At 45.9% G+C, this 27,496-nt stretch overlaps 1 protein-coding gene, 1 non-coding gene and 2 pseudogenes across 23 annotated transcripts in view; 1 reads left to right on the top strand and 3 right to left on the bottom strand.

Moving 5' to 3' along the window:
* Positions 1–485: 485 nt before the first annotated feature.
* Positions 486–558, bottom strand: Trnav-cac (transfer RNA valine (anticodon CAC)). Its single transcript has one exon. It is a non-coding gene; the product is annotated as a tRNA-Val (tRNA).
* A 9,252-nt stretch (positions 559–9,810) lies between these two features.
* On the bottom strand, positions 9,811–11,092 carry LOC124967336 (AP-1 complex subunit mu-2-like; annotated as a pseudogene).
* A 6,717-nt stretch (positions 11,093–17,809) lies between these two features.
* Positions 17,810–18,093, bottom strand: LOC124967416 (ragulator complex protein LAMTOR5-like; annotated as a pseudogene).
* An 8,166-nt stretch (positions 18,094–26,259) lies between these two features.
* The window catches only part of Camta1 (calmodulin binding transcription activator 1), a 772,653-nt gene continuing 771,416 nt past the window's right edge, over positions 26,260–27,496 (top strand). For 20 of the 22 annotated variants that reach the window (XR_007109574.1, XR_007109573.1, XR_007109572.1 and 17 more), the window contains exon 1: positions 26,260–26,387. Coding sequence is in view for 14 of the 22 variants with exons in the window: in XM_047559183.1 (XP_047415139.1) it covers positions 26,343–26,387 (45 nt within the window). In the remaining 8 variants the exon portion in view is untranslated. The remainder of the gene's footprint in view (positions 26,388–27,496) is intronic. The other 2 variants (XM_047559176.1, XM_047559174.1) reach the window with 2 other exon arrangements.

Below are 27,496 nucleotides of genomic sequence, written 5' to 3'. Positions count from 1 at the left end.
CCTCCCCAAAACAACTTTATTCATTTCTTGCTTTAATTCTTCTGGAATTTCCCCTGCTGCTCTAATAATTATACCTCTATTGTTTGCTTTATCAATTTTGGACAATATCTTTTGACTCCTAAATAGAAAGATGAAGATTTAGCTTCCATACCCCCCCCCCCTTCCTCGTTGTCCTCTCCTCTCTCTTTATTTTTATAATGGCTTTATTAAGATATAATTCACCTACCATATAGCTTACCCTGTTAAAGTTTGCAGTTCAGTGGTTTTAAGTATACTCATAAAGTTGTACAACCAGCTCCAGATCCAGTGTGCTCCATTCTCTAAACCCAGAACACACCTGTTAGCCCTGAAAAGGTAACCCCACCGACCATTATCACTCCCTCTTCATCCCCCCAACCCCCCGTGGGCCTCAACCCCTGAGGTTAGTAATTTCCCACATTCCCACTAACTTCTCCCATGTGTCTTGTCTTCCTCCTTTTTTTTTTTGGTGGTGCTGGGGATTGAACCCAGGGCCTTGTGCATGTGAGGCAAGCACTCTACCAACTGAGCTACATCCCCAGCCCCATCTTGTCTCTTTTCTTGTAACATCCTGTGGATATGAAGTGCCACTGATCATGTTTTTGGTTTGCATTTTCCTAGTTGTTAATGATTCTGAGCATCTTTTCATAAGCATATTGGTCACTTATGTGTCTTATTTCGAAAAATGTCTCTACAAATCCTCTGATATATATATGTATATATAAATTTTCTATTTTATATATATGTTTATTTATTATTGTCGTGCTGGGGATTAAACTCAGGGACTCATGCATGCTTAGGAAAGTGTTGTACCACTGAGCTATACCCCTAGTCCTTACCAACTTTTAAATTGGATTATCATTTTTAAAAAATTCTTTTTAGTTGTAGATGGGCACAATACCTTTATTTTATTTATTTATATATGGTGCTGATGATCAAACCCAGTACCTCACACATGCTAGGCAAGCGCTCTACCACTGAGCTACAAACTCAGCCCCTGGATTATCAGTTTTTTAAGAGTTGAGAATTTAGCCGAGTGTAATGGTGCATGCCTGTAATCCCAGCAGCTTGGGAAGCTGAGGTAGGAGGATCGTGAGTTCAAAGCCAGCCTCAGCAAAAGTGAGGTGCTAAGCAACTCAGTGAGACCCTGTCTCTAAATAAAATACAAAATAGGGCTGGGGATGTGGCTCAATGGTAGAGCACCTGTGGGTTCAATCCCCTAGTACCAAAAAAAAAAAAAAAAAAAAAAAAAAAAGAGAGAGAGTTGAGAATTCTTTCTGTCTTCTGGATACTGGACCCTTGCTGGATATATGATTTGCATTCTATTTTCTCCCATTGTGATGGTGTCCTTGGAGTCACTGAAGTGTTTAAAATTTATCTATTTTTTTCTTCTGTCACTAATACTTTTCAATTATATCTAAGAACACATTGCCTATCAATGCTTGGGAAGGCTATTTCTGTTTGCGTCTAAGATCTTCACAGTCTTAGCTCTCATGTTGAGCTCTGGCAGGAATCCTGTTTGAATCTATGGATCACTCTGGGGAGCTGCCATCTTAACGTTAAGTTTCCAGATCCATGAACGTGAATTCCACTCGTTTAGGTCTTGTCTATTTTCAATAGAGAATATCTTCAATGTTTTGTATTTTTTTAGTTTTTAAAAATGGATTGTTTTCTTAATTTCATTTTCCTATTGTTCATTGCTAGTGTATAGAAGTAAAATGATTTTCATACATTGATTTTATATCCTACAACCCCGTTGAACTTATTCATTCTGAGAGTTGTACATGAGCATATTTCTTAGGATTTCCTGTAAATATGATTATATCACCTGAGAATAGAGTCTGTTTTACCTCTTATAGATGCTTTTTTTTTCTTGCCTAATTGCCCTGGCTCGAGCACAGTGTCTAATAGTGTTGGAGAAGGTAACCGTTTTGATTTGCTCATGATTTTAGCAGAAAAACATTCAGTCTTTCATCGTTAAGTGAGACGTTTAAATGTGGGTTTTTCAGAGATGGCCTTTGAGGTAGTTCCTCCCTATTTCTAGTTTGTTGAATGCTGCTAATGCCAAAGGGTGTTGCATTTTGTCAAATGCTTTTTCTGTGTCTGTTGAGATGGTCGTATCATTTTATCCTTTATTCAATTGTTATGGTTTATGATATTGATTGATGTTCATATGTTAAACCAACATTGCCATCCCAGGGTTAATCCCACTTGGTCACATAATACTTTTTATTCTACTTGGTCACATAATACTTTTTATATGAATCTGATTTGTTGGTGTTTTATTTGCTAGTATTTGTGAGTGTTGCTGGGCTTGGTCTGCTAGTATTTCATTGAGGGATACTGGTATGTCATTTTCTTGTGTTACCTTTGTCTGGCTTTGAAACCAAGGAATATGGGTCTTATAGAATGAGTTGGAAGGTGTTTCCTCCTGCTTTGTTTTTTGAAGGAGTTTTTGAAGAATTGAAGTTAATTCCTCTTTAAACAGTTGGTAGGAGTCAGTGAATTCGGGCTTGGACTCTGTGTGTGTGTGTGTATGTGTGTGTGTGTTGGGGCAGTTTCCGGATGACTCATTCAGTCTCTTTTCTTGTTGTAGGTATGTTAGATTACCTGTTTCTTCATGAGTCCCTTCTTGTGTTTTCTTTTTTCTCTCAATGTTTGATATTTACATTATTATTTTAAATTCTTCTATCAGTCACTTTTCTAACTTTAAAGAATAGGATTCTATTTTGATTTATTTTATATCGGTTGTTCACAATTTCTTTCTTCTTTATTTATTTTTTTTCAGTTCTGGGGATTGAACCCAGGGGTGCTCTACCACTGAGCAGCATCTGCAGCCCTTTTTATTTTTTGAGACAGGCTCTGGCAGATTTGCTGAGGTTGGGCTCAAACTTGTGAGCCTCCCGCCTCTGTCTCTGGAGTAGTTGGGATAACAGGCATGTGCCACCACGCCCAGGGAACTGTCCACAATTTCATTTGCCCTCTGCTTTGTTAGACAAAGACCTTTACACCCCACGCTTTCCTTCCCTGTTCCACATCATAACATCTGTCGGCAACACTCTCACAAGGTCAAGATCAGAAACATTTGCATTCTGTCCCACAGATGCAACCAAGTCTTGGGTGCTACATCTAGTTTGAATTTAAAAGTTAAAAACCAACGGATGGCTTCTCATTGTAATGACTAACTCAGGAGTGTTCAACGCCTGACCAGATGGTGAAATCTGTGCTATTTTTCCAAATATTAAAAAAAATATTATGTTCCCTAGATTGCCACACATTAGCACATACTTTGGCCGCTTTGCTTTGGGCCATTGTTTCTTGTACACTTTTTGTCGTATTTCTTGGTGTCTAATTGCCTTTCTTGCCTTTCAAGCTCTTCATCATTCTGTCTGTTCTATCAAGTCTCCCTTTTCTCTAGGGGTCTTCCTCCAAGAACTTTCTACCTACGTGTTCCAAACTGGATGATTGATCCTCCACACCCAGCAGCTCCTTGGAAGTGACTCTCTCTGTGCCATCGCTAACCATTGGACCACACCTCTTCCCTTGCTGTGTCACCTCAGGTGCTCTGAGTTCTGGCTCTACCTCTCTCCTAGTGTTTCTTTCCAAATCATTTCATCTTCTAGTTTTTCTTCTTGTCATTATGGAACTTGGCCTTACCTCAGCTTTCCTCTCCCTCAGAAGAGTCCAGATCTTTCCAGAATATAACATCAGCAGAATTTAGAAGACAATGAGCTCATATTGAAAATGTGCCTCAAAATCCCAGGAGAAAGAGGTGTGACATAAAATCAAGGAATTGATTTCATTGTTAATTTCTTGTGACTTTTCCCTAGTTTTGACTAATTATCCATTCTGCAGGCTAGATTAATTTTTGAATTTAATATCATTGTATAGGGTTCAATCAGAAAGAGGGATAATCAAGGTTAAAATTGTTACACAATGAAGTTGTAGTTTTTCCTTCCCTACCTAAAATGGAAATGTTAAAAATTTACTTCTTTAACATTAAAATGAATCCAGATATTGATAAGTCTATCAGCAAGTATTTAAGGGAGATAATTTAATGCATAATCCCCGCTGAGCACTTATTAAACATAAGGCTGCCTACGCACTCGTGGGCAGAATTTGTATTTGAATTAGGTGCTCCATTGGAAATATTTTGGCTTCATTCAACACAGTTTTTTAAAAAGGAAAAACAAACTGGATGCAGAAATCTCCTTTGTAAGAGGAAAAAAACATCATTTTATTACAAGCAGCAAATCCAGCAATCAGGCTCTTCCACCCGAGTCCTTAGGGGCTGTGTGGGCGCTCAGGTGCTGATGGATCTCATGATGTCTTACTCCATCCCAAGAAGCAAACGGTGGTGGCTCAAGTGTTTGGCTTTGCGTTGCAATTAAAATTAGGGTAAATCGAGGCAGGTAAAAAATAATCTTATAAAAATTAAGATATTCGGTATCACATGTGACTTCTAAGATTTTTAAGAGTTAATTTTGCCTTCATCGGCATAAGCCTTTGGGCAGCATACAAATAGCTACAAGAAAAATTACCAGCTCGTAAAATGCTTTCCTTGCCTTCATTCCCTCCGGTGGTAAATAAGGAAGACAACGTATCTTCTCCCTCCTTCCAGCTGAAATGGTTAATAGTTCCAGGCAAGAGGGCTAGTCACTATTTGCCAAGCAGAGTTAAGTATAGACAGATGCCATCCTAACAGCATCCTAACTTGAAATTGACACATCATGGGTTTCCCCTCTTAATTTACAGTGCAATAAAAACGGTAATAAAGGTAGGTGCACTTCACCCTTCCAAAGAGTTACCATTTTTACGGTTTTGACAAGTCCACACTCCTGATTTTACCCTCACACTGTCCCAGGCTCAAGTGTTTAATATTTAACAATCTGTATTCTATAAATAATAGATGTGCCTGTCTTCACAACTGAACATCAGCAGCAGATTTTATTGTTGACAAGAGTGATAATGTTCTCTCACCTTCTTAACTTTTTATGTTACTGTTAATTTCCCCTTTGTGGCTGAGAGTCCAGGGAGGGGTTTGGGTCGTTCTGGAGAGAAATGAACTGTAATAATCCAATTGGAACGGAGTATGGGGAGCCTGGGTAACTTGATGATCGTTCCAGCAGTTTGAGGTCACAGACAGGCAGATGCTGGAGTCGGGAGGAGCTGTCCTCCGCCTTCCTGTCCCAGTGAGGCAGCTGCAGGTCTCCATCGGACAGACGCTGGTTAATGCCCACTATGTGCAAAAGAAGGAACTTTGGGACAGGTGTCTGCACAAGGATTTAGCCAAGGTCACGCAGCTAATTCTTTGCAGAGTCGATGAAATTCAATTCAATTCGATAAATGGTTGGAAAACATTAAGAAACAGAACCCCAGCTTTCCAAAAGTTTAGATCATCTGAGTCCCTTTGTTGAAAATTCTTACAAACGAACTTTTGGTCATATGGGACCAAGCACATTGCCTCCTTCCGCCATCCATACAGGCTGTGCCCTGGACCTGGGGAGCTCTCCCCACGAAGTCCCCACAGCAGCAAGGTATTCCCCGCCCCCTCTCCTTGCTTGCCCACTGTCCTACTTCTACTTGCTGTTTCCTCTTTCCCACTGGAATGCGAGACCCCATGATGGTGGGACCTGTCTCTGTCTTTCATTACCAGAAGCCTGGAGCCAAGAACAGTGCCTGAGCTGGTGTAGAAATGCATATACAAGTGGGTTCACAAGCGAATACAGAGCGAGGCAACTGATCTGATGCAGATCACAATACTATGGGAGGCAGATGCCTCCGGCCTCCTCTCCCCGTGACCTCCCACAGGGCCAGCTTTCGTTTCCTCAGCACTTCATGCAGCTATTTCTTGGGATACTCAGAGTGTTCTCCCTCTCTGGAGGGCAACTTGGGGTTCCCACTCTGAGCTGATTACCCAGCAAATCCTTAGAGGTTTTGGGAGGTGGAAGAAGCCAGCTGGGTGAATGGAGACCAGTGTTTAGAATTTGCAAAGCATTTCTCCTCACCAGTTGGGAGCACTGCATTGGTGCTGTAGTGTCAGGTTAGTCCGGTGCTGTTTGTAAGTTTGATCTACCCTTTACTCAAAAGTTGACATGCATCTCCCTCTTGCTTCCAGCACGCAGAGTGAAAGCAGTCCAGTTCCATCGGTTGAGCACAGTGGGTCCAATAGGCTCTGTGAACCCAAATAAGAAATAATGTAGAAAACAAAACGAGAACATTTAAGCCTCCGTGTTAAATTGCCAGAGCTTGCTTTTGAAACTCCTGCAACCTCAAACGAGGGTTCTGCAGTATAGAATGAAAATGAATGGCCAGGCCAGCAGAGAGCTCTGCAGACATATGGAAGATAAAGGGCAGGTGGCAGTTGCTCCACCTGCCACTTCTGGGGGATCTTGTATTTCCTAGAGAATTTTTACAGGTATTCTCTGATCTTCGTGACAACCCATGAGTTGGTATGATTATATACATTTTTAGATGAGGAAAGAGAAGCTCACAGAGCCATGCGATTTGCCCATTGTCACCATCCAATATTGGCAGAGGCAGGACTGGAATCCAGGCCTGGCCATTGATCTAGCGTTTTTGGTAGGATGTTCCCAAATTGCAAAGTCAAGCTGGAAGCCAGAGTGAAGGCAGCTGAGGAGTTTCTGCTGATCCCATGGTACGGACAGCCAAATAGGAGTTTGGAAACAAACCCTCTCACCTTCCCTCTCGGGTTTCCTTTTCCCTTTTGTACAATTTACTGCTGACTATGTGATAGTTTGGAGAATTAGGCTCCACTGGGGCTTCAGCCTGTTGTCATGAACATGTCCCGAGGATCCCAGATCTTGTTAAATGACTGTGTAGCGTTTAATTGTGTCTTTGGGGAGGCCTGCTGGGGGGAGCGAGGGCAGGACTGGGTGCGAACTGTAAGGAGGGGCTCCCTCCCGGGTCCTGAGTGTGGAGGGAGGGTCCCTCTGTCCTACGCTGGGTACCAGGCTGGCCTCACCAAGTGCTGCTCTGCCTTGGGTGCCTACCAAGTCGGATGCCGGGGGACAGTGTGGCCAGCCAAGGCTCTGGAGGGCCACTCTTGCCCCTCGGTGTGGGCAGCCTCTTTGCTCTTTATCCCCCGTTCCCAGCTCTGACCAGGAATACGCTTGGTGTAGTTCCAGATGCCCCAGCTCTGCCGGAGCCGATCCCTCCCTTCCCAGGGTCTGTCGGCTGTCTTCACCCAGAGAAAGTGACCTCTGAGGAAAGGTGTAGAAAATGAGGGGATTCTTCTCTCCCTGCCCTTGACGCCAGCAGCTTGTGTTCCCTGGGGCAAGTAGCTTCTCTTTCCCAGGCAGGGTTTCCAGCCCTGGACAGTAAGAAACAGCCTGGTGACCCGTCTCCTTGGGCTGTAAGAAAATGAGATCTGCTACCTCGGTGCTGACTTGGCACCCGCATTCATATGCAATTCCAGGCTACTACCGCTTCCCTTCAAATCACAGGAGCACATCAGTGAACAGAAGACAGTCACTTAGATGGATGGGCCACCAGACTGTGGGACCCTGAGAAGGGACTTCATGTGCTTTGGAGCACACATTTGGTGAGCTCAGCAACATCACTAAGCATCCAGCTGGATTGCTGTAAAGACTCAAACTTTCATTTCAAACTGTCAGGTAGGCTAGCCTTTAGAGGGGCCACCCCTCCATCCTATTTACAAGGAATCTTCATTGGTACATTAAAAGATGTCACGCCAAAAGAACAGTTGGTTTTATCTCAGGCACACAAACACTGAAAAAGCCAGACTCAATTTTGACTAGTGTTTAAAAAACAACAATGCTGGGCATCTTTGCCACTATTTTCCTCTGCAGAGAAATTTTGCACCAGAGGGAAAGGGTTTGGGTATTGCCATTTAGCCATTAGAAATCATATAGGACACATGGCTGTTTTCTGCTTGCCATAGCAACTGGACGTGTGTGTGTAACTGGCTGAATGCCCACAGTGACATGCGTGGACAGGATCCCCTCTGCTTCTGTGTGTGTGTGTTAAGTAAACAGAGCCCATTTCAAAGTAAAGAAAACTCCAGATAGGGTGCCTAGAAGGTGGAGTCACAAAGAAAGGTCCCCTCCCACCATGTCCAACTTTCTCGAGTTTACCTCTCACAAAGGTAAAGATTAGGAGGGGAGCTGAGAACCTGGAGCAGCAGCTCAGATGGAGCGTGCATCCATTAGCGTCACCTGGGGGTCTTGTTGCCACAGACCGCTGGGCTCCTCTCTAGGCGTTTCTGACTCAGCAGGCTGGGAGCGGGGCCCCAGACTCTGCACGTTTAACAAGTTCCCAGATAATGCTGATGCAGCTAGCCCAGGGACCCTACTTTGAGAACCACTGATCTAGAGGGCTGTTCCTTTAGAAAAGTGTGTGCACCACCCACTTAGGGACACACCCTCTTCTGACACATCTGGTTTCTCAATATTCTACAGGTATTTACAGACTTAGCCACATTTAGCAAATACAATAATATAACCCCTCAGAAATCAACCCTTGGCTCTCTCCTTCGGGCACCTAAGCCACAGTGATGCAGTCAGGAATAATAGGGTGTGTTTTGGCTTCACTTCCATTCCCTGATAAAGCCACTGACCACCAAGTTATGAACCTTCACCAGGCTTATTCCTGACGCACCAACAGCAGAGTAAGCGGAAAGCAGACTCTTGATTATGCTTCTGTGATGTAGCAGAGAAACTCCAAGTTCACGTTCCAAGTGAAAAGAGAACCGTCTTTTGAAGGGGTCAGCTTCCCTGGGGGAGAGCTGGCCAAGACAAGGCCACTCAGCAGCAGGTCTGATCTTCCTCCACAACACGCTCACCCTCCTCCAAGTCGTTCTTGGTTCTTCCCTCTCCCCCTCCCCACCCCCGGGTCCAGTCTGCGGCTGCTCCTGGCTGCTCTGTCCTCATCCTCAATCCAAAACCTGATTCTCTCTCACTAGCCCTATCGATCTCACTCTGGGCAACCTGGCGTCACGGCCTGCCTGGACTGTGCAGCTGCTTTGTGGCTGGTCTGCCTGCTTCCCCTTGCCGCCCCCACCTCCCCTGCAACTGTCTTTCTTCACTCCGTGGCCAGATTCAGGACTGCAGATTTTGTCCCAGATCATTGTGCTTTGGCCCCCACTGATGACTGTCCATGCAGCAAAGCCCCCTTGGTTGGCTCTACTTACCCCTGTTGATGCTGAGTGCCTCTCCTACACTCTCCTTTGCTACTCAGCTATAGTAGTTTAGCCTCTTTGCTCTTCCTCTGATGCACAGGGAAGCACTTACCTCAGGACCTTTGCACTGACTGTTCCCCCAGAATCCTTATGACTCCTTCCTCAACTGCTTTGGTCTTTGTTCAAGTACCCTCTAAGGGTTGTCTTTTCTGATTGCCCTTTTAGAATTTTTTTTTTTTTTTTTTTTGATTCATCATTTAAAGCTCAGAGTAACAGGCCAGAGGGACCTCTGGGCTCAGCAGCTGTGAAGAAGGAGGGGTCCTCAATACACCCTAAGGCAGGTCACTGCAAGAAGGCACTCATGAGGGGGGTTTCAAGCCCCTCTGATATTTCTTCTTATGAAATAGGGGTGGGGAACCCCAAGAGTAAGGGAGGCAAAGAGACCATCACGAGGAGGGGGTTGAGTGCTGAGAGCAAGAAATTTGCTAAGTCAGTGGCCTGCCCAAGCACGCACGCACGCACGCACGTACGCACGCGCGCACACACACGCGCACACACACGAAACACCCCACCACTCCTTCCCAGCCTCTCTAAAACATGCAGTGGGGCCCTGGGGAGAGGGCGCCCCATGTTCAAACCCCTACTTCTTCTCCCACCTCGCTGGTTTGAGGCTGATCATCGCCACTCTGGGTGATATAAGGAACCCAGGGCAAGGCCTGGTAACCACTTTTCTCAATGATCTTCGTGTGAGGGACCTGGAGGCCAGAGACGGTGAAGTAGGGAATCTCAAACTTGACCCCAATGCGGGGCCGGCCATCTACCTCTTCCTTCTCCACACTGGGGAGGCCAGAGTGGGCTCACGTCAGGTACTCCTCGCCTCCGGGAAGAATCTGATACTCCAAACAATGACATTCTTTTTTGGCACATACTTGGCACTGCCATGCTGGTTTTGAAGTGTGGGGAGTTGACATTGCTGGATATGGGAACAGATATGTCCCTGTCATTAGTCACTGACGGCTTCTTAAACTGGCCCTTGGCCTTGACCATGTTCTCCACTAGGCTATGGGAGAATTTCTCAATGACAGATTCAATCCAGATCAGCAGCTTGACCTGGTGCTGAGGCGGTAGGACATAAGCTCCAAGTCACCATCAGGCAGGATGAAGGAGATGGCGCGGTCGTTGTCAAAGCGTGAGAGTCACATGCACTAGTGGAATTTGACATCCTCCAGCTCCACGACCTTGTTCTTGCTGCCTGAAAGTCCAGTGAGCTCAAAGAACACGCGGTCATTGAGGCCAGGTTGCCGCTCAGGCCTCCCGGAGAGAAACACCTTGAGCTTGATGGTACCCAGGACTCTGCCATTGGCATTGGCCAGCAGGTTGCAGACTCTATGACATCAATGAAGACCTCACTCTTCTTATACTCGATGCCCTCAGAGCGCCAAGACACCACATTAGTTACGGTGGGTGGTACCCGTGACTTGCCAGTCTCCAGCTTGTTGCCCTGCTGTGTGATGTTCTCCTGTAGGAGCTTGCTATCCGGGGTCTGTGGGAAACCACAGTCCTTGAGCTCATCCAGCAGCTCATAGACAATGACAAGGCTGTCACGGATGCTCTCCTCCTCCAGCTCCTTGAAGGATTCACAGAAGACCTCCACAGTCTTGTAGAGGAAGGACTGTAGCACAGAGGCATTGGTGGTCTTCAGTGTGGTGGCCACCAAGTAGAGGTTACTGTGTTTGATCCACAGGAAGTAGACCTGGCCATGGCTCAGCAGTGGTGCCAGGGCACCCTCCTCTTCCCGTTGTGTGAGCAGAGGCATGAAGTGGTTGGTCTCCTCATGGCCACTTCACCCTTGTGGTTGTGGCTGATCAGGGGCTTGCCCTTGACGTCAAGAATGAAGACCGCCAAGGTGGACATGGTGAGGCATGTGGACCTGGGAGGTGGACAGGGAGACCCAAGAGGCGACTAGAAATTGTTTTTGAAACTGGAATCCAAGCTGGGTGTGGTGGTGCATGCCTGTCATCCTAGAGACTCGGGAGACTGAGGCAGGAGAATCCCAATTCAAAACCAGCCTCAGTAATTTATTGTGCTGTAGTGCATATCAGAATTCCATTCCTCTTCACGTCTGGATGACATTACACTGTGTGAGTATACCATGTTCAATGTGCCCATCTGTTCATCTGTGGATGCCTGAGTTGCCTGCACCTTTTGGTCATTGTGAACAACACTGCTATGAACGTGGGAGTGTAAATATCTATTTGGGACCCTGCTTCCCTCGCTTTGGGATCTACACCCAGAAGGAGGCTTGCAGGGTCCTACGGTATTAGTTCAGTTTGTTGAAGAACTGTGTTCTGCAGTCGCTGTACCAGTGTACCTTCCCGTCAGCGCTGCAGGAGGGCTCTGGTTTCTTCACGTCCTGCCAATGCTTGCTGTCCTGTTGATTTCTCCTGTTTTGATGACAGTCATCCTGGTGGGCATGGAGGGGTTCTATCCTGAATTTTTATGGCATCTAACTCCATGGATGCTTCCTCCTCAAAACTTTCTTTCCTTCGTGCTCTCCAGTATTATTTTCTACTTTTCTGGTTTTCTTTTTCCCTTGGTCTCTAAACACCCCATCAATATTGGCGTCTCCCAGGGCTGCGTCACACATGTCCCTTGCTCTGGGAGCTCACGTGGTCCATGTGGTCACACAGAGCCTATTAAGACTCTGCCCAATCCTGGACCTTACCTCCCACCTGAACAGCAGGGATTCTCAGATCTATACCTATCTAGACCCTGTTCCTGAGCTCTTTTCCAGCAATCTGCTAAAACCAGAAGCTAAAACACCAAATAAAACAAAAAACAAGAGAGTTAGTATTTGTGTCAGGCACTTGAAGTGAGGGGTTTATGAAGACTTTGTCATTGAAGTGAGGGGTTTATGAAGACTTTGTCATTGACTTTTTTTTATGGTACTAGAATTGAACCACTGAGTCACATCTTTATTTGTTTATTTACCTATTTATTTTTTCCTTTAAGACAGTTTAAAAGAAAAAAACTAGACAAAATCTTTTTAAAAATACCTTTATTTAATTTATTTATTTTTATGTGGTACTGAGGATCGAACTCAGTGCCTCACACATGCTAGGGAAGCGCCTCTACCCCTGAGCCACAAACACAGCCCCTTAAGACAGGGTTTGCTAAGTCACTAAAATTGGCCCCAAACCTGCCATCCTCCTGCCTCAGTATCCTGAGTAACTGGGATTACAGGATTACACTGTGCCTGGCTCACATTTTTTTTTTTAATTGCAGTGCAAGGACTTGAACCCAGGGCCTTGAGCACACTAGACACGTGCTCTAGGGCTGGGCTACAACCCCAGCCCCACGCATTGTGTCCAATCCTTCCATGTCCTCATCAATCCTACAAGGCAGGTTCTATCATTAATCCCACATTGCCACTGAAGAAACTGAGGATTCAAGAGGTCACTTAAGGTGTCAGAGAATATATCCATTTAGTACTTGTTTGATGAATGAATGTGTGAACTGCCCGCATTTCATACAGTGTTCATTCATGATCAAATACTGATGGCTACCTACCCACTGACACACGTGTGTATGGATGGAGGCTTCTACTGAAGAGGATAATGGGATTCATGTTATCTTATAGCTAAACTCTTATGACTAACAACATTTGTAGGGAGAATCCCCCAGGATGTGAGATCTGGCGCTCCCTTCCTCCATCCCTTACCCACATGGGTAGAAATGGTAGAGAAATAATTCTCAGTGGCTAAGAGGGGACATAAATTTTATATTCACTATTACTCAAAATATTTAACATTGGCCAATACTTTGTGTTTTTCTTATCTTTTTCAGAGAGTTATCTTCCTCTAAAGATAACTGTTATTTGAATAATAATAATTAATTATCATTTTTCAGTACTCTTTTTTTTTTTAGGGATTGAACACAGGGCCTCCTACATGCTAAGCAGGTGCTCCAACACTGAGCCACATCCCCAACCCTGCACCGCTGCTTTTAAAAACAATACATTTTTAAAACTAGGTAGTTCATGAGTGTTAAAAAATATCTAAAAGTATGGAGGGGTTTCGGGGAAGGTCCTTCCCACCCCTCTCTGGGCCCCATAGGGCCTTAACTCAGAGACAGCCTTACCTGCTCCGCTCGTGTATTGCTTTGAATTATGCCCTGTAATCACAAGCATTTATAAATCTCCACACTACCCCTGCCTACCCCGCCCTGCTTAAAAAATGGCACTACCTTGTGCTGCACCTGGCTTTTCTCACTTTGCCGTGCGGGTTGGCAGCTGTTCCGTGTCCATCCACGGAGAGCAGCCTCGTCCATCTTCATGCGCAAACCAGCACTGCGTCAACTTTTCTGCCCAAGCGCTTGGGATGGCAGAAGCGCATCTGTAGCAAGGACACAATTCATTTGCAGTCTTCCATTTTGTTGGCATGTCATGCCAACTTTCCATTCTGCTTCCTAATGCACTTCTGCAGATTTTAATATAAAAATCATATTTTAGGGGTTGTGGCTCAGTGGTAGAGCGCTTGCCTAGCACGTGTGAGGTGCTGGGTTCCATCCTCAACACCACATAAATAAATAAAATAAAGGTATTGTGTTTATTTGCAACTAAAAAAAATTTTTAAAAATCATATTTTAAAACAGAGGCTGTAGGCGGATGTACCTTGTTCATTCCGAGTCTTATCCGCTGCAGATATGTGAACCTCCATTTAGAGGGTGGACTTGCCACCTTGAATCCTGGTAATGTGGAGGGGAAGGCAGGGTGGGAATGATTAGTCCTTTCTAAAGATGTAGTGATGGCTGCTCAGCAATGTCAAGTGACCTGTCCCTGGTGACACAGTGAGGGTGCAGCCGGGGGAGCATCCAGCACCCTGCTGTGGCCCAATGACTTGTCCCACTGCTCTGAGCATAGGGACTTAGGTCTGCCACGACCATACGTGCAAACCCAAGAAGATAGAAATCCAGGATCTAAAGGACGATCCACACCAGTGTTTACTGGAAAGGATGAAAGACCTGGAAAACAGTGCCCTTATTGACTTGGCAGAAAATGGCACCACAGTAGTGAATTTTAATGTGTAAGAACAGTTCACATTTTTCATAGGATCAATTATGTCCTCTGAAATTCACAAGGTGAAGTCCAAACATTCAGTATCTCAGAACCTGACCATGTTTGGAAATAGGGCTTTGAAAGAGGTGATTAGAAGGTTGAAATGGGACTGCTGTGGTGGGCCCTAAATCTATCCTATGGGCCCTCTTAAGAAGAGGAAGAGATGCCAGGAATGTCCATGCAGAGGTAAGTCCACGGGAGGACACAATCACAAGGTGGCCATCTGCCAGCCAAAGAGAGATGTGAGGAACCAAGCCTCACAGCACCTTCATCCTGGACTCCAGCTTTCAGGACTGTGAGACAATACATTTCTGTTGTTTAAGCCTCCCATTCTGTGACATTTTGTTATGGCAGCCAAAGCAAACCAATACAGTATGCATTTCAAGGGCCACTTTTAATTCTCTTCTAAGTGTTTTTTTGCCTTCACAGCAATCTGGTTCCTTTGAACAGGACTGGACTGGGCATTCATTCATTCATTCATTCAGTATTGTACACTGTTGTGTGCTTGTCCCATGGAGGGGACTGACAAGTCCCCTGCATTCTGGAGCTACTGTCTAATTATCCCACCTCCACAATGACCTGCTTCCCCATGTCCTCCCTGAATGAGATACTACAGGAAAAAAAAAAAAGATACATTAAACATAAATTAATGATCCAAGTCAGGATTTATGGGTAGTTCCAAATGTTTTGCTTTAAATACAAGCTTCCCTTGCAGGTTGCCTTGTGTGTTACAGGATTGAAGAAGTCACTGAGGTGGGTTATACTCATGCTTCCCCTCACTGTGAAAGTGTTCTGAGCACCTGGCAGAGCCAGTTTTGAAGCTTGCAGCTCTGATGGTGATTGGAGTTATTGATTTGCTTGCATGTGTCTTTCCAGAGACTACCCTGGCTCAGAGAGGAGCTCAGACTCTACCAGTCCCGCTAGGATGGTTTCGCCTAGAGGCTGGGAGGACAGGGGTGAGACTGAACCAGGAGCAGGTGTGTGGGTCAGTGTCTACCAGACCCCACCCTGTTTTCCAGCCCCTTTTACACTCCTGGGTGCCAGAAAGAGATAGAAGAGCCCCCTGGGAGTCCCAGCCAGACTCCTCTGCTTATGCTCTCTGGATGTTTTCAGGAAAGCCTCAGTGGCTCATTGCAGATACCAATCATTAACGTGCCTTTCACGCTTCTTAATTCCTCCAGAACTTTAACCATCATCGCAAACACAGAAGGGGTATGATTCCTGGAGAAAGCCATTCATCATGACCGTACCAGCCTCCGTCTCCAGCGCAGGAATTACTTCAATTGCCAATGGGAAGAGGGAGCCAACAGGTATTTTTAAAGAGGCTCTATCCACTAGAGGATCGAAAAGAAAATATCCCCTTTGAGCATTTAGTCACACACATCAAAGGAAACAACAGTTTCAATCTTCATTTGCATCGCGCAGGCATTAGATGTGGTCCAGTTACACTGAGCTCCGCTTGAAAAGGCAGAAGTGCCAGTACTTTTCAAGCCTTGATGGAGACAGAGAGAAAATGCAGCCAGGCAAATAATATATCACCCTGCCAAGGCATTTTCCATTTTTAAAAGGACAGAACAATTTTACATTATTTCTGGAGACTCTTTGCAGCAAATACCCCTTGACATTTGTTCTAGCACCCTGGCTGGCCCGCCTGAAAGTGCTGGCTGGTCCCAGCCTACTGCTCCTGGGTGTGCGCCAGGGACCATATTCTGCCTCTGGGTCTTGAACCTCCAGATGTGAGAAGAGCAAGTGCCCCCCCCCACCTTTTTTTTTTTTTTTTTTTTTTCCCAGAGTGCAGGCAGATGGAACTCGGCTCTGCAGAAGTGGTCAATTAAGATGCCACCCTGGTGTAAAGAACATGGCGTTTCAGGTCACCTGAAGTTGCTGGGTGGAGACACGACACTCAGGGCTTGGAGTTGCTGGGATGTAAATGCAAGGAAGGGGTTTTGTGGTGAAGCCCCTGGGGGCTTCCGAGGGCTTAGACTTGATGGTGAACTCCTGGGGAAAGAGGGAAACGGACGCCACTTCTGGAATAAATTAGTGCCGGTGACTAGTAGGGAGGGTGACCAATGAACAGGTCTTCCCTGGATCTGGAGAGTCAAGAATGGGGTATGTGGTAAATTCCCACGCTGGTCTTCCTAAGGTGGTTCGTGCACGGTCCTCTTGTCCAGAAGGCGAACCGTGGGTTTCATTGTTTCTAATCCTCAGCCCTGGCTGGCCTGAAAAATCTCAGGGTGCTGAATGATTAATTCCGACCTGCCCTAGAAAACGTTAGTCAGCTGGCAAAAGGAAATAGCCCAACACGAAGGCAAAAGAGCAAATTGACTTTATCTGTGAGTGATTATGTTTGACAAGATGAAAAAGAAAGAAATCTTTGTCACTGGAGAAAATGGTGCTTTGAGAAATCTTTGCACAAGTCTTAGAACTGTGCTGTACACTGTTTGAATTAAAAAGGAAATAATCCCCGCCCCCTTTCCCCTCCCACATAAAAAGCAGAGAAACAAAACTTTATTTTCATTCGTTGACTAAGGGAGAGTTTGGCAAATCAGAGCAGGAGTCCCAGGCTACTCCAGAGCAGCGCTTTGATTAACCAGAAGATCCTCGTTCAAGAAACCTATTTTTGAATTGCTATTTACTACTAGAATTTTAATTTCTCCTTAAAGTATTGTCACAAATGCAGTCTGATTCTTTGTGGGTGGAATAGCAAGGCAGATGGGAGTTTCCTCTAATAAAAGAGGAGAGCCAATTTCCATTCTGAAAGGGCGAAAAGATCACTATTGTTAAAATGATTCTTCTGCTTTCCCACTCACCTCGTCCCCCAGCATCACGGTGTGCCTAGAACCTGAAGGAACACTCCACAGGCAGAGAAACGAACTGCTTGCACTCCAACTATGATTCTGATTTTGTTTTGCTTGCATTTTTCTCTTCGCCAATTCCAAGAAAAAAACTAACCTATTCAAATCTCGAAACTCCCCTTGTATTTCAAACGATCTTTCAGTTACCCACATGACTAACTCCCTCACCTCCTTTGAACCTTTCCTTAGATGATAATGAGAATTCCTTTTATTTTTTTCAGTACCGGAGGTGGAACCCAGGGCCTCACGCATGCCAGGCAAGTGCTATACCACTGAGTGACATCTCCAGCTCTTCAGTTGACTTTCTTTTCAATTTTCGATTGACACAGGAGAACTGTACATATTTATGGGCTACCTTGTATACATGGTGTAAAATGTCAGTTTCTTTTCTTTTTTTTTCCCTCCAAACAGATTTATTTAACCTAATGAAATTTTATATACAAAGTAACCTTGACATGCTGCTTCAAACATGATCCTTTCTTAACAGGATCCTGATAGGCTGGTTAAAAAGCAACTCACTTGAAAATAAACAGACTAATGCCTAATGCAAAGCACATTAAATGAATGGCTTCATCACTGCAACTTAAATAGTCCTATAAGATAATTAACATAGTAGGATCGAATCCCTGCGACAGGCTGCTGGAGAACTGAGGGAAGAGATCAAGAGGCCATTTTGTGCACTGCTGCCGTGATGCCGTCGTGTTTTTGGATCATAATGTTCCCATTATCTGATTCTAGGCACACCACAGGAATGTCAGTGGGGTCAGAGGTTGGTTAGCTTCTTGCTGAGCTAGAACAGATATCACCCCAGCATGTTCATCTGACAGTGTCCCACGACAGCCCAGATTAAGTCCTTGTGAATCTGTGCACAGGACTCCAACAATGGATGGGTTCTTCATTGTATCCTCCAAGTGCTGCTCCACAGTCGCCTCCATTCCGCTCAAAGCCCACCCCGGCGCAGGACCCCACAATGCGTCCTGTCCTCTGCTCAAATGTCAGTTTCTTAATGTTCCCTACCTGACCATCACTATTTAAAATTGCACCTGCCCAACACTGGCACGTCTGGTCCCTTTTCACCTGCCCTACTTTTAGTTTTTCCACTCATAGTTTTCTCACATACTATCGGATGTCTTTCTTTTTTAATTTCTCCTAGTTGTAGGTAGACACAATACCTCCATTCTACCTATTTTTTTATGCAGTGTTGAGGATCAAACCCAGTGTCCCACACGTACGAGGCAAGCACTCCCCCACTGAGCCACACCCCCAAGCCCCTAGAATGTCTGTGCTGTGTTCATTGTCCCCCACTAGAATGTAAGTGCAGAGAGTAGGGTCTGTGCTTTGTTCAGTGACATCCTATAATAGTAAGGATGGTGTCTTGGTGCACTTGGTAGGTGCTCAGTAGATGTCGAATGACAATGTCAGGCAAAATTTTCTGAGACTTGGTAAGGAGCAGGAGGTTATTGGGTGTCCTTTTGCAAATGCGTGGTAGGTCCTCCTGTGAGACGATTCGATGGGTGAGGACCTTTAAATGAGTACATTGTCAATGATGAGGTAAAAATAGAAAACAGAGAGTAATACAGATCATTCTTGTCCAGAGAAGCAACTGATTTTTCCCTGTAGAAAAGATAACCCCAAACATGATACTTTATTGCCTTATTGAAATAGGTTATTAACCACTTTGCATCTTTTAGCAAGCATTCTTGCTTGCCTATAAATATATATCTGTTCTTGGAATTCTGCTTTAAACCAGTTTAAACATCTTACAGGTTCTCTCATTAATTAAAGAGCTGAAGAAAACTCTTGACACATACTTTATATTTGCATGAGAGTCATCATTTTTATCTTTTTGAAAGTTATGATGGAGTAAAAGTGAATTATACTCCTTCCTCTAGGATATCTCAGTTAGCCCTGTGCTGTTAGCACCACCCAATGCTAAGTACTCCCAAATTTGTATCTTTAGACACAGCTAAATTACCCAGGATGGCTTCCAACTTTCAATCACCCTGCCTCAACCTCCAGAGTGGCTGGGATTACAGGTGTGCACCACCATGCTCGGCTCCAAATGGAATTCTGAATTCTCACTCTCTCCTAAAATTGCTCCTCCCCAGCCTTTAAGTGCTACACCAATAACTCAATTGTTCAAGCCAAAATTCCAAGTGTCAAATCTTGGCTGAAAGCATTTCTTTTTATTGTACCTCACACTCAATCCATTAGCAAAACCTAAGCAATCCTAAATCCATCTACTTTTTAAGGCCTCCACCTTAGTCTAACACCTCACAGCTGTTTTTGCAAATAAAGTTTTATTGGAACATAGACACTTCCATTTGTTCACACATTGTCTGTGGCTGCCTTTGTGCCACAATGGCCGAGTTGAGTAGTGTGACAGAGACCACAGAAACTGCAAAGCTTAAAATATTTACTATCTGGTACTTGACTGAAAAAAATGACTGACTCCTGGTGTAGCAGGTTGAATAATGGCCCCCTAAACTATCAGGTCCTAATCTTGAGTTAAACCTGTTACCTCATTTGGAAAAAGGGTCTTTATAGATGCTATTAAGTTAAGGCTGTTAAGATGGAGAGATTATCTTGGATGGTGTACATGGGCCCTAAATGTTATCATGTGTTCCTGTAAGAGGGGGAAGGGAAACCTGACTCAATATACACAGAAGAGAGAAGGTGAAGTTGGAAGAGATTTGATGATGCTAGCCTTACAGACTGGAGCCATGTGGCTGCAAGCCAATAGAAGTTGGAAGAGGCAGGAAAGGGTTCTCCTTAGAACCTTTGGAATGAGTGTAGCCCTGCAAACATCCTGATTTTAGCCCAGGGAATGATTTTGAACCTCCAGCCTCCAGAATGGTAATAGAATACACATTTGTTATTTTAAGACACTAAAGCAGTTTGTTACAGCAGCCTTGGGAAATTAGTACCTTCAAGTCACCATCAAGTCTTGATGTCTGTGATAATCTCTTAACTGACCTGCTTCTTTTCTTGCATGTGAGGTATATTCTCCATGCTGTGGCAGAGTGAGTGTGCCAGTAAGATAATTCCCTCTATTAGCTTTCTAGTGTCCTCAAAAGAAAACCCCAAGCTCTCACCCAGAATGTGAGGTGCTGTGTGGAGGGCCCTCCCTGGATTCATGCCCCAGCCTGCTACATGGCTTCACTGTGGTTCCTACAATGCATTGTGTGCCTTAGCTTCAGGGCTCTTGAACTTGTTATTTCCTCTGCGTAGAACATTCTCCCACCCCATCCATGGCTGTTCACTTCCTCTTCCTTCCAGATTCAGAGACTTCCTTGGCCTACCTTGACCAAAAAGCATCCCCATCATCCCTCTCTCCCACATTATTTTTCTTCAAGCATTTATCAAGGTCCCTCAATCATTACCTTAGATCATATATTTGTGTGATTATCATGTCTTTCCACTTCCATGTCTGTCTATAAGGGCACTGTTTTGTTCACTGCTGTATCTCCAGCACCTAGAACCAGTATCTCATATGTGATAAACACTCAATAAACATTTGTTGAATGACTATACATAGTAAATAAATTTAAATCATATCAAAGGAAGAGTAATCCTTATTTTTTTCTGTCCCATCCTCAAAGTTAACTATGGGTAATTAAAATTTTTGTTATTCATCTGGAACCTTTTTCAGAAGAATGTACAGATATACAGGAATAGCTATATAGGTAATAAACTTTATATCCATTTTCTATATGCATATGAGAATAGCATATGTTATGCCTTAACATATTCAGTTAAACATTTTAGTTGGAGATATTTCCATAGCAGTACATGTTGATTTACCTCCATTTTTTAAAGTGGCTGCATAATATCCCACAGCTTAATACGTAAAGAAAAATAAACGTCCCATATTGTTTGAACAGAGAAAGGCTAATGATAATTAAGTGCCTGTGCTCCCAGACCCTTTTTAGTTACTCCCACAGTGGCCTGGCATTTCTTGAATGTTCCTCACTGACCTCCTAATACTACAGTGCTGGTGCATCAGTGGCTTTTATTCCAAATGTTTTGATGGGTCATTTTACTTTCAGCAACTAAACAAAGTTCCCTCAGAAGACTGGGAATGGAAACAACCTACAATGAAAGTGTTGAGCACATCAGTAAGAAAAGGGGAAAAAAAAAAAAAAAAAAGCAGCCCTCCAAATGATTTGCCAGGCATCCCTACAATTTCCATTAGCAGCCACCCCAAATAAACTGACATGACAAGTGCAAGTGGGATTAGTCTGTGCAGATGCTCAAAGCCCCCTGGCTCCCTCCCTCCAGTTTGCTGCCATCCCCTCAGCCTTCTTTATACACAAGGGCTCCATTGACAGATGGGCCTTGAATCAGAGGTGTGAGCCTTGTCTCTGAAAACTGTTGACTTCAGAAGTCATGGAGCTCTTTTCCTCTGTGCCCTCTCAAAGCCCGATCCCTCGGTAGAAAAGAAGCCTTTTTTTTTTTTTGGATCATGAGTCCAAATAAACAATAAAAACTATCAGGCTGTATGATACCGGAAAGTTCAGGTAGGGAGTAGAAAGACGCGAGTTTTAAAGGGAATGTCCAGAAAAAGAAACTGGATTAATTGTTGAAGTAGCATATCAAGGTGAGATACATTCCATCAAAGGCATTTAGATAAAACTCGAAGGAGGCCCCTGGAGAGCAAGTGCACTCGGGTATGTTTTATGCAATAGCTGGATGATGTGGAAAAGTTTTATGATTATAGCTATTGTTTAAACAACCTCTCTTGCAACCCCAATGACGAAGGATAATGTTCTGTTCTAGGTTTTAATTGTTAAAAGAAAAACAGAACTGCCAGAAGTGGTGTGGCTGGTCCTCAAAACTACTGTCCCTTTGGACTTGGCTACCTCTAAGTAAATATTGAATGAATGAAACTACTGACTCATTTCAAAATTTCAACTCATTCCCTGTCCATAAATCAGGACTTTTTTTTTTTTTTTTTTTTTTGGGAGGAAAATTTATTTTGGACTTACAGTTTCAGAGGTTCTCTAGGGTCAGTCACTTTATTGTTCAGGACCCAAATGAGGCAGATCAACATGGTGGTAGGGCACGGAAAGGGAATGCTGTTCACCTCATGGAAGTCAGGAAGCAGAAGCACACATCAGGACTTTTATGTTCATGTTATTTTTTAAATAAGCTGAAATTCAGGCTTACTAAGGCTCAAATATGTCATTCTATTTGGGGTGTCTGACAGGTCTCTACTCTTGCATCCTAACAGCAGACATTCTGATCATGCTGACATCATTGCTATCTGATGGCAGGTGGGTGCAGAAATGAGGAAAGATGAAGATGTGCAGGCCTGGGAAGCACATAGCATCTGGTTGGTGAAAGGTTGGTTCTAACAAAACCCGCACATTTTCATTATGCTTTATCTTGAAAGACAAGGGACATGGGATCTCTCTGAATTATTTCTTACAATCGCATGCTTATCTACAATTATCTCAGCATTAAAAAAATTAAGAGGAAAAATCCTTGGGAAGTAGAAATATTGGATATCATAAGTTTTTGCTCTAAAAAGGCATAGCTAGAATAAATTTTCTTTCTTGTCCTGTGCCTGGAGAAAATGAGCTTGTGCTCCCTCATCAGTGTTTAAGCATCCGAAACGGGCTCAGTCCATGCTTTCCTCTCCAAGTCCAGTGATATGGAAGCTTCGGTAACTTCCAATTTAAGGAAACAAGTCCAAACATTTGAATTATTATCATCCCCAGTAATAGTAAAGTCACTATTTCTGAAAACTGATTGGTAAGGAACTCTTCTGCATGTATTTTTGAGGTAAGAAAGTGATGATTTAACATTCCCATTGTTTACCTTATAGGTTCTGTTTCTGGATGGTAATGCACTTTGCCTGAGGAACATTAGGAGTGGTGCCAGCCACGTGTATCTTCTAACGACTCCCTTTTCTAGGTGTACTTGTTTAGTGTCTCAGGCTACTTCCTCTACTTACAATGCCCATCTCTCAGTCATCCTCCCAAGCAAACACACCGCCACTAACCAGCCCCCAAAACACCTCATTCTCGAACTCTTTGGTTCAGGATATTTTTACACTTAAAAATGATTGAGGATTCCCCAAGAGCTTTGCTTTATGTGAGTTTGTTTACCTAGAATTAGGTACTGTATTTGAAATGAAAACTGAGACAATTAAAAAATATACATTGGTTCATTTAAAAAGAATAAACCCATTATAGAAAAACATAAATGATTTTTTTTGTGAGAAATAATTACATTTTCCAAAAAAAATTAGCAGCAATTTTAGAGGGGCATTGTTTTTACAATTTTGTAAATTTTTAATATCTGACTTAATAGGACATGTCTGGATTCTCCTTTCTGCCTCCGCAGTCTTGTTGAGATCACACATTACGTGGCCTCTGTGGAACATCACTGTACTCATGAGAGTTTGACATAGCATCATTATGTAAAGTTATGACTTTGTGGATCCCTATACCTCACTGAGGTCCCTAGGCTGCACTTTGAGAACTGCTGGACTGGCCCTATCTAAGGTGGCTTCAATGGTGATGGTGATACTCTCTGGAGGCTCAGGTGACATTCATTACCTTCTTCAGCATTCCCACCGTACCTGGTCCTGATATTTGTTAACCTGCTAGGTTGTGAGCTCCTTGAAGGGAAAACTCACCTTTATTCATCTTTAGTCTCTGTATTTAACACAGCTTCTGGCCCATAGTGGGCATCAGATAAAGTCAATGTTATTTTTTTAAGAAATAGGGTCTCACTATGTTGTCTATCTTGGTCCTGAATTTATAGGCTCAAGGGATACTCCTGCCTCAGCCTCTTGAGTAGCTGGGATTATAGGTACATGCCACTGCAGTGGCTTAAAATTATTCTTTAATTTAAATGTTTTAGTTGTAAAAGTTACATACCTATATTATGGCTAAATTACATGAAATAGAGCTAACAAAAAAAAAATTCCATAATCTCCCAAATGTCATATTTTGGATGTATTTTATGTCCTTTTGCAAAATGCAGTTTTCTATACCTATCATTACATCATATTTTAGAAATGAACACCATAATTCTGAATATTCCCCTTTATCCTCAGCAATGGGTAAGCTTTTCTTTAGGTTTATAATGACTAGCATCATGTTCCATTGTGTGGATATAACACTTTAATTACCAAATTTCCAACATAGCATATTTAGATGCTTTCAATTGTCATAATACATACAGTGATCCTGTGAAGAATACCTTTGCACATCTAGCCTTTTTGGCATTAGTGTTATTTCCTTAGAATAGATTCCCAGAAGTAATATTACTAGGTCAAAAGAGGCAGACGTTTTTATGGTTTTCAATACATACTGTAAAATTGCCTTTCAAAGGGTTATACTAATTTACAGTGCCACCAGCACTTTCAAAATGTTTCAGCACACGAATCGTCAACATAGGTGCTATTAAGAATGCTAATCGATAACATATTGTACCCTTGTTAAAATTCTGCATTTTTTGAGACACATAAATTAAAGTTTGTTGAGGAATGAGTGTATAATACAAAACATTCTTTTGGGACATCTTTATTTCTGGAAAACTTAAGAAATTTCCACTGATGAAGACCAGAAGAATAGGTCAGGATTGTACAAAACTCACTTTGACAGTCAATCTTAATGCCAAAACCCTTGAACGACTTTTCTGATTCTGTTGTCACTGACAGTAGCAAAAGAAAAAAAAAAAAAAAAAAGAATGAAACGTTCTCACTGCGAACTGTACAAGATCACGGAAATAGGTTGGAGCTCTGATTTCATTCAACTTTTCTTCTTCTTCTTCTTTTTTTAACTTAGAAATTTCATCCCTCTCCTTTGTTTCCGGTTTTACCTGCACATGTGCAGAGTGAGAGGGTGCATTTTTCCTTGCTGAGCGCTGCACTCACCGTGCCCAGCTCGGGGCTTCTCTGCATGGGGCGTGCTAGTCCACCAGGTGTGGACGGGCTTCCAGAAGCGCTGCAGCTGCGTTCCTCCGCCCTCTGCTCTGGGGCTCTCCTTCCCTCACCGAAACCCTGCTCGCAGAGGAGCATCCCGCACCTGGCGCGAACGCAGTGGCGCCGAAACCTTCATTTGGAAAAGCCCGGCACTGAACACCGGCTGGAAGGAGAGAAGGAAACTTGTGTCGCCTCGTCCTCCAGCCAGGCGCGCCGAGGTCTAACGTCCCTAAGGTTTCGCTCCACGGCCTCATCCTGGGACAGAAATCTATGACTCATCGGCTCCGTCGGTCACATGGGCAACGTGACCAAAATAAAGTTTCAGTATTTTAAGCGCTAGAAAAGGGGACAGCGGAGCACACCGGGGGCGGGCGCGGAAGGCGGGCGCAGGCGGCCGCGCCCCCGGCCGTGGGGACGCGACGGCCGAGGGGGCGGGGCACCGGTGACCGGGGCGGGCGGGGCCTGGCAGGAGGCGCGGCCCCTCCCCGCGGCCGGCAGCGCTGCCCTCACTCCTGGTCGAAGGGCTGGGGGGCGCGGCGCCCGGGAGGACCCCCACGCCGAGGCCCTCAGGGCCAGCACCAGCTGTCGCGGCAGGCTGCGGGATCCCGGAGATCCCGGCGCGTCCTGTACTGCCACCGGGACCCCACGCGCCGGCAGCGGCTTCCCCGGGAACGTCCTTCAGCCCCGGGAGCACGCGGGAAAAGCCCCAGCGCGCCAATGAGCGAGCGCCTTCCTCATGACGGTCACGCTCAGGGGCGGGGCTTCCCTCCGCCGCTCCCGAGTTCCGGGAACCCCCTTTGATTGGTCTGGACGGCTTGGGAAACACTGGAGTGACGCCCAATGAAAATGCCACGTCCCGGCCTCGAGGAAATATTCCGTATCGGCCCCATCCTGATTGGGCCGTTCTTTCCGACTCTGACCACTAGGAAGCTTTGTTTAGGTCTGAAAGGCGGGCTTTCCTGGGAGTGGGTGGGGAGGGGGCGTTGGTTCTTGACCAATCCGTTTAGTCCGTGGGGTGGTGACCAGCCAATGGATCGGATGGATAGGACGCTCCTCCCGGAGAGTAGTGAGACCCCTGGTGCGGGGCGATTGGCAGCGGGAGCAATGAGTGGCAGCCCTGCGGTCCAATGGGGGCTGTGCGTGGGCCGCGGGGGCGGGGCCAGGGCGGGTGCGCGGCGGCGGCGGGGTGGCTGGGCCGGCGGCGGCGGCGGTACGAGGCGCGCGCTCGGGGTCCCGGTCGCGAGGAGGAGGAGGATGTGGCGCGCGGAGGGGAAATGGCTGCCGAAAACAAGCCGGAAGGTAAGAGCCGGAGCGCGAGGGCCCGGGGGGCGGCGCGGCGGGCGGCGGGACGCGGCCCCGCCGGACATCCCGGGCATCGGCGGCGCCGGGCGGGAGCGCGGGGGCGCGGCGGGCGGGCGCCCCGGCCGGGGAGGGGGCTGGCGGGGTGGGGGGGGCGGAGCGCGGCCGAGTCCTGAGGTGACTCGCGGGGCGACGGAGCGCGGCGCCCCGCACCCCACCCCCGGGGGCGGGCTGGGCCGGGGGGGCGGGGGGCGCGCGGGGCGGGGGCCGGGCCCAGCGAGGAGGAGGAGCCGCGGAGGGCCGGCGCCTCCCCCACCCGGACCGGGCATCCCCGCCGCTCGCGAGCCCGCGGCGCCCGCGCCCCTCGCGCCGGGCCCGGGGTGGGGGCCGCGGGGCGGAAAGTTTATCTGCCTCGGGCCCCTGGCCCCGGCCCGGCCGCTCGGGCCGGTCCCCGTCGGGTGCCAGCGGCGGCGCTCAGCCCTCGCGGGCCGCCCGCTCCCGGCGGCGGGCAGGGCCGGACGTACTCTGGCAGCCCCCGCCGGCCCCGCGACGCCTCCCGGGCAGGCGGGGGTCCCCGCGCCGGTCCCCGCCAGGGGGACCCTCTACCGCGGAGCGTGCCTCGGCTGAGGGCCTCGTGTGACCCCTCCCCCTTCGCCTCCCGGGGAGGGAAGGGGCCTGCGCAGCATCCCCGCCCCTCGCCGCCCTGCACATCCTACTCTTGCCCTTGCACCCTTGTAGCCAGGAGGGTGGGGTCTCGGTTTCGGTGGCAAGTGAGGCTCTTCACACTCCCTTGCCCTTTACCTTCCGTGACCCCGATCCTCGCTTGGCATAGGGGTCCGTCTGAGCCTCTCCTCTTCCGTGGAACCTTTTGGGGCCTCTGCACTCTGTCTGTTGACCCTTTTTGCTAGGAGTCGGGGACTCGGTCCTCCCTGTTCTTTCTCACCCAGTGGATCGTGGGGGCCTGTGCAGCTCTGAAGTCATTTCTAAATGGGAGAGCAGACACTTCTTCAGATGATGTGCACTCTCCGCACACTTTCCTGGGTTAGGGTGAGCTCATTTCCTGAATACCCTTTGAGTTACCCTCTTTTTCTTAGGGAGAAAACTGGATG

Source organism: Sciurus carolinensis, chromosome 1 (assembly GCF_902686445.1).
Source record: "Sciurus carolinensis chromosome 1, mSciCar1.2, whole genome shotgun sequence".
Taxonomy (NCBI): Eukaryota; Metazoa; Chordata; class Mammalia; order Rodentia; family Sciuridae; genus Sciurus; species Sciurus carolinensis.
The sequence above is the reverse complement of the archived record's forward strand: the minus strand, read 5'-3'. Positions and strand labels throughout refer to the sequence as shown.